At 36.0% G+C, this 6,812-nt stretch overlaps 1 protein-coding gene across 1 annotated transcript; it reads right to left on the bottom strand.

Moving 5' to 3' along the window:
- Positions 1 to 318: 318 nt before the first annotated feature.
- Positions 319 to 6,458, bottom strand: LOC137390389 (casein kinase I-like). The gene is made up of 4 exons (XM_068076721.1): positions 6,403 to 6,458; positions 5,291 to 5,818; positions 1,556 to 1,748; positions 319 to 522 (listed from the first exon to the last, which is right to left on the bottom strand). The coding sequence occupies exons 1-4, from the start codon at positions 6,456 to 6,458 to the stop codon at positions 319 to 321; spliced, it is 981 nt and encodes a 326-aa protein (XP_067932822.1).
- Between the last annotated feature and the right edge of the window lie 354 nt (positions 6,459 to 6,812).

The following is a 6,812-nucleotide window of genomic DNA, read 5'->3' as shown; positions in this document are numbered from 1 at the left end:
TGTATAGAACTTATACTCCTACCACTGCGTATTGTACAGAACTTGTACTCCTGCTACTGAGTAGTGTATAGAACTTGTTCTTATACTTTTAGCATGATAAACAATTATACACGTAAATTCTTATATAAACAAGTCAGGCAAGTTAACAGAATCAAATGTTTATTGTATTTCACACCTACTGGGTGATGAACAACAAACCAAGGCATGCTAAAATTCACTGATGTCTCTAGTGCATACTGTGTCATGTGAGATATTTGTCAAAGCAAATCTGGTTGCATATCTCGATACAGTCTAGCCATATTGTATCGTGTTATGGTTTTAGTCTGGTGGATGTATTATGTCAGCAAACTTTTGGGGTACTTTAGAAATCCAGTCAAAATGCCGCCCGCTAGACGGAGTCTCCTTGCTAAGTGAAGTGAGGCGTGTTGTGAAGAGCCCGCGGAGGTAGTTGTAGTTGGGGTCTTCCTCAAACTTGAGATTGCGAGCGTATGAAACATACTGTGAGAACTCAGAAGGTAGACCCTAGGAAATTTGCAAAGCATGATAGCTGCTTAGATAATAAGTTGATTTTTTATATTATTTTATTGTATATTCTATCAAAGTGTTGAATAGCTTTTAATAATATACAATATTTCATAAAATACAATTTAAGATATCAAAAGTTGAAATTTTATGTATTGCTTTCAAACTAGATATGAAGATTAGCAGGCTGATATCAAATGATTACTACTTATAAAAAACCTGAATGCAGTAGGGACAAAAAATTTCAAAATCAGCATAATAAGAAATTTATAGAAAATTGAGTTATCCTAGGACACTTATGTATTCGCCTCATCTAACTTTCGCATTTTCGCGGAGTCATCCTCTCGCGAAAATTTCATGAGCAAAACTAAAGTATCATAACGAACGAGCGAAAATGCGGAATTAAATAGCTTTGTTCATTGTTAGTCGAAGAAACAAATGGCAGCAAGCGATCAAATTGCATTATCGATCTCGTCCATACAACTCTACCTGCAGTTCACAATTACAAACTAGTTCTAAATTGAACCAAATTTCTTACCGGTGAACCGAACCTGAGGAATCTAATTATGTTTGTTCCACTGCATTTATTTTCACATCACTATATTTTCGCACTCATCAAAGATGCGAAATTAAGTTGCAGCAAAATTTTACTCTGTATGCTACTCACGAAACTAAATACTAGCGAGATATAAGTGTCCTAGGGGTAGTCCAAATATTTTTTGGCTTTACTCATCTCATTAATTTTTTCATTGAGATTAAGGAAACTTTGATATGTTTATAATTTTTACAGAATCACGTACGCCATCGTATTTCTATACAACCGGTACAACTGTTGAGGTCATATACTTTTCTAGCTTACTAAATTTATTAAATTTGAAAAATAATAACATATGAACCTTAAAATATTTTTAATTCATTTTTTCCTGTAGCATCATAAGCATGATGACGATGAGTTCATCAAAATATTAGCCATAAATCCAACAAAACTACATGTATTCATGATAAGATATGAGATAACAACAGGCTTACTAACCGCGCAAAGAGCTTCGGTAGTTGTCTGTCGCTTGCATTCACAAATTCTGCTGTACTTCTGCTTGCGGTCATCTCCCTTGAGGCCTTGCCATGGCAGCTGGCCTTTTATAAGATAGACAAGCATGTAGCCAAGTGATTCTATGTCATCCCTTCGGCTCTGCTCATTTCCTGTCAGAGCATTCACACTGGCATACCTATAATAGTTTGAACAGTTGTATGTTGTTAGCTTAGAGCCTTTAGGTTCATAGTACCAGTACAGCATGATTCGTTGATGGGTCACTCTAACCTCCCTTCTCCGACCTTAAAAGGTCGCTAAATTTTCACTAGACTTTTCTACAGTTAAGCATATAGAGTAATTTGTTAATTGTTATTATTTCAAAATATCTTGTATTTCATCGATCAGTTTTATAATTTACTAGATGAATGCTCGGCGTTGCATGGGTAATGAAAAATAATTTTGCACAAAAAATTTATTTTCAATTACCAACTAAAACATTTATTAACTTTTAACTGAAGGTGTTTATTTATTTCTGTGTGTGTCCGGCCACCACACAATTCAAATATTTAAAAGTTCGAGGCATAGCTAAAACAGATTGTTGAAAACATTAATTTTACTACTTTTTATGTTACACATTCGTTCAAGATCTAAAACAGCTTATAAACAGTGGCAGGGAAGTGTAGTTGACATTGGTTAAGTTTCTTTACCCAATTAATTTGAGTAACTTAAGCTAGTCTAAATCTATATATACAATTCAAAGTGTTTGTCTGCTGTGTGTATGTGCAGGTATAGCGATAATGTTACAGGAACGAAAAAACAGCATCGCGCTGGCTTGGAACTTGGGAACAACAGTTACACATATAGGCGTGCTATCTTCTACACCACACGGCCTAGCTGCTACACTGGGGAATAATTAGCATGGTTTAATAATTCTAGTTCAATTTAATTATTTAATTATTGAGTCATTCATGCTTGAAGATTGTGTGAGAAATCATGATGCATAACCATTATAAGAACAATTATTCCATTCGGTAGTAAGCTGATTGCATAGTTTTGTGGTTGTGCACTTGGTCTGACTATACATTCACCAAATGTGTGGGTTCGATTCTAGTGAGGTGCAGTCTCTTTTTCTTAACGTTCAAATGGAAAGACAGACACGGCTCTCATTATAATAAAGATTTAGACCAGCTTAAGTTACTCAAATTCATTCTTGGCTTAAGACTTGGCCAATGGCAATTGCGTTACCTGCCACCGTTTATAAGCTGTTTTAAACTGTGAATGAGTGTGTCGCATAAAAAGTAAGGAATGTTTCCAATAGCCGGTTTTGGCTATGCCTCAAGTTTTCAAATATTTGAATTATGCATTGGCCGGACACACACAGAAATAAACCAACATCTTCATTTAAAAGTTAGAATGTTGTAGAATGTTATAAATGTGGTATATGTTGACTAAAAGGAAATTTTTTTGTGCAAATATTATTACCCGTTCAACGCCGGGCATTCAGCTAGTCTATGTATATAAAGCTAAGCGCTCATTTGTTGGACTGTCACCCAGATGTTCAGTTATAGCGATAACATTTTAGGATCAACAAACAACTTCCCACTGGAGTTGAACTCGGGAACTCCAGTTGTGCAGGCAGGCGAGCTAACCCCTACACCACGCACTGAGCACTACTTAGCAGACACCTTGCCATGCTATGGAATAATGTCCATCTCGTGAGAATCTCTTGTTTTGCTTTTGTTTAAATTTTCAAAATGAAGTAGCTGACTGAGAAACCCAAATAAAATGATTTACATGCACTTATCAAACCAGCAAACCAATAAATAAAAGTGAGATTCATTATGGCTTGAAAAAAAATACAATTTATTAGTTTGTCTACAAGATCTTGGCATAAATCCTAACAGACAACCGAAGCCTTGTTTTCATAGAAGCCCGAAAGCTGGAAGAGGTGTCGTTTAATTTTCGCAAAGGACAAAATATTAAACCTTTTTAAATGTACTGTAGAGCAGCATAGCTGACGACAAATCACAGTGGTTTTTACTGGTTCAAGAGTACCCGGCGGTCTACAAAAAGGTGAGTACGGTAGAAACATCTTCTTTATTATTCATATCGTTATCGCAGAGCAAGACACGAATGAGACTGAATGTTCGATGTTTGAAAATATTTCCGAGCTAGATGCAATGTAAGAACTCTTCGTGGTTTTCGTCTCAAATGACGGATCTCTAAAAACTTCAGCCATCTTGAAAGCAGCCACTTCTATCCAAACAACCTTGACATCCTAGGATATTGCTGCTAGAGTATCAGGACTGATATGGGGGGGGGGGGGCTAGGCTTGAAGGTATTACTAGTGAATTTGTCAAAGGGGTAGATTATGTAAGACAAATGTTACAAGATTTAATTTGATTTAGGTTGCTTTAGCACTCCGAACATGTAAATGGTACTTGGTTACGGTGAATGAAAAGCGTTTACATTTAAATCACAATTATGAGAGAATTATGGTAAGCGTATGTTTTGCCTCGGTTGGAATATATGAAGGTACGTGATAATAGTCTGTGATCTTTATAAATATGTAATTGATTTTAGGCTAAGATAACCATGCGATTGCACTATAACAAAGGTGCTTGGTGTATGACGAAAATGTCTTATTGGATTTGACCACAGATCACAAATAGAATAATTACCCTTTTAGTCCCACAATGCTGAAAGCGGCCTAGGAAAGATAACTCCGAGTTATGAATATGCATAGGACTAAAAGTGTGATTAATTTGCACCCCATTCCATGATAGATACCATAATAATATCACACCATATGCCACCTCTATTTGAACGCCACCTCTATTTGACAGCCACTATGGGAGAAGGGTTGAAAAATAGAACGTCATAGCATTCCATTAGAGGTTTTATGGTGTATTTTGATATTTTGCTAAAAGTATCCTTATGTAGCATCTTATAAATTATGAGAATGGAAACCCCAATTAAAAAAAAACAACAAACTGCCTGCAAGGAACTAAGGGATTCATAGTCGTCTGAAAAACTTGAAGCCGATTTAAAAAAATAGAAATGCATAGTGAGGTGCTTTACATATGCTAATTGGCCAAATGTATTACGTTTTTGCTCCATGACTATAATTCTTACGGAATGATGGCTTGTAATTAAATAGCTCTTTATGTCGTAAAAGGTTTCATTTTGTTTTCCGTATCAATATCAAAAATCATTTGAGAAACTTCATTTAGTAAGGTTCCATGAATTGATGGTGGTCAAAGATTTAGTTGATCCGTGTATGAAAATGAATCAAAATGCTGAAGCATGGGTCGCTGATGTTACTATAGTTTGTGGACTAAAGAATGTCAAAGAATTAGGTTTCACTTTGATTGTTAAATCTCTTTGATCATCGATTAGAGAGATGAAGACGCTTTCATTTGTAGAATAGGAAAAGTGCTGCAACAATTCCGTCACGCTAAACAGCGATTATGCTTTGACTTTACATCGACCAATAATTGTGTATAAAAACTCATCTCGCTAGTCGATGGACTATTGTAAGATTGAATCTTTGATGTAGCAACACCTCATGAAATCTTTTTGAGTAACATGCGCTTTATATAAAACAAAAGACCAACTAAACCAAAGCATTACCTAATTGATTACCTACTCCCACCTTGTCTGCCAACAAGCAGTTATGTTATATCACAATATGCATACCTATATGCTGTACAAGTTATCAGCTAATTAGCCACTTACCGAGCTGTGCCAGCTAATGAGCGGTTGGTTTGAAATGGAATGTGTACGTTGAGTGTGCTATCTCGAAATTTTTTACAAAGTCCCATGTCACTGAGATAGACTACGGATGCCTTCTTGTATCGTCCAATCATGAAGTTCTCAGGCTTGATATCTCGATGAATGAAATCGTATTTGTGCAGCGACTCTAGGCGCGTGATCATCTGCATCGCCATTCCGCAGACGCATCGTAAGCTAAAATGATTGTCATTGGCTGTGTATAAGTCATCAATATTTGGCCCGAGCAACTCCATTGCTAGGAAGTTGAATCCTTTTTCCTTACCAAAATGCCTCGCGTGTGGGAACCCATCTTCATGCCGTAGCATTTCGTAAAGTTTTGCTTCAAAATGAAGCTGACGAAACCGTTGTTTTTCATTGTCAGTTTTTTCAACTTTAACGCAGAGATGTGGGTGAGATGCAGGCTTTTTTGTATGAACTGCTAGATAGGCAACGCAGAAAGACCCCTTACCAAGCTGCTTCATAAGTCGGTATCTAAAAAATATGCACATCATTTCGATACTATTAAACATAAATAAACCATCATGAACTTTTCAAACGTAGTGTGCTGTAGATGACAACTTGTGGCAACAATGTCTCTCATTGATGCCAAAATGAGGTGACATGAGACAGGTTTTTTATTTTTTCAAAAGCATCTCCATTCTTGAGTGAATTTTGAGACTCAGCTCAATGCATTCTTTTATGACTTCATGATCAGAACTAAGATCTTGTCAACGACAACTGACTTGATTGTTTATTTTGCTGCCACTCAATGTTGTGTCCACCACTAACTCAAAGTTTCTATAAATTTTGGTTCACTTATTTCGACTTCCGAAAAGCCGCAATAAGTGAACTTTAGTTTTCCTGACGTTGAACTGAAGTTTTTAAAATGAAATAAAAACAAAACTAAACCAGTTTTATCTTACAACACACTGCGCAACCAGTTTTTTGGCAAAAGTAGATATAGTTTCAATGAATCATGGCTTGATAAACCATTCCACATGACGTACTATGACTAGTTTGGAACAAATCCAATTTAAAGAATATCGGATATATTAAAAGGTCTCGACAAATCCTACCTTTGAGCAATCAAAGGGCGGTCTGCATCTTCAATGTCAAATGGACTTCCACCCATACTTATACCATCTAATGCCCTACAGAAGCTACATTATACTTTTCTACTAGATTTACTAACACAACATCAAAAGAATGCATGGTATGCTGAGATAGTTGCCTTTGGGGTTTGTTTTAGCATGTATCAGATAGATGTAAGAATGCTGACATCATGACATCATCAACATGGCATCTATAAAGATTTTGTTGACACTAATAATAATAAGTTAATAATTATACAATTACAAGTTGCAAACGGAGTATTTATAATAGATAGATAGCTATATTCTTGCCAGTAGCCATTGTCCGCTAAGATGTTGGCTCAGGTATAACACATGAGCTAGGAAACCTTTGTCTAGTTCTACTTCTTTATCAA

This window comes from Watersipora subatra, chromosome 3, assembly GCF_963576615.1.
Source record: "Watersipora subatra chromosome 3, tzWatSuba1.1, whole genome shotgun sequence".
In the NCBI taxonomy this organism is placed as follows: Eukaryota; Metazoa; Bryozoa; class Gymnolaemata; order Cheilostomatida; family Watersiporidae; genus Watersipora; species Watersipora subatra.
This window is presented reverse-complemented; position numbering and strand designations above follow the sequence as displayed.

What these genes read in the sequence shown, in the direction of transcription:
- LOC137390389 (XM_068076721.1), bottom strand. Translation starts at nt 6,458, where the DNA reads ATGGGTGGAAGTCCATTTGACATTGAAGATGCAGACCGCCCTTTGATT. An exon ending in CGCCCTTTGATTGCTCAAAG is followed by an intron (nt 5,819 to 6,402) that starts GTAGGATTTGTC and finishes CATATTTTTTAG; the next exon opens with ATACCGACTTATGAAGCAGC. An exon ending in CTACCGAAGCTCTTTGCGCG is followed by an intron (nt 523 to 1,555) that starts GTTAGTAAGCCT and finishes CAAATTTCCTAG; the next exon opens with GGTCTACCTTCTGAGTTCTC.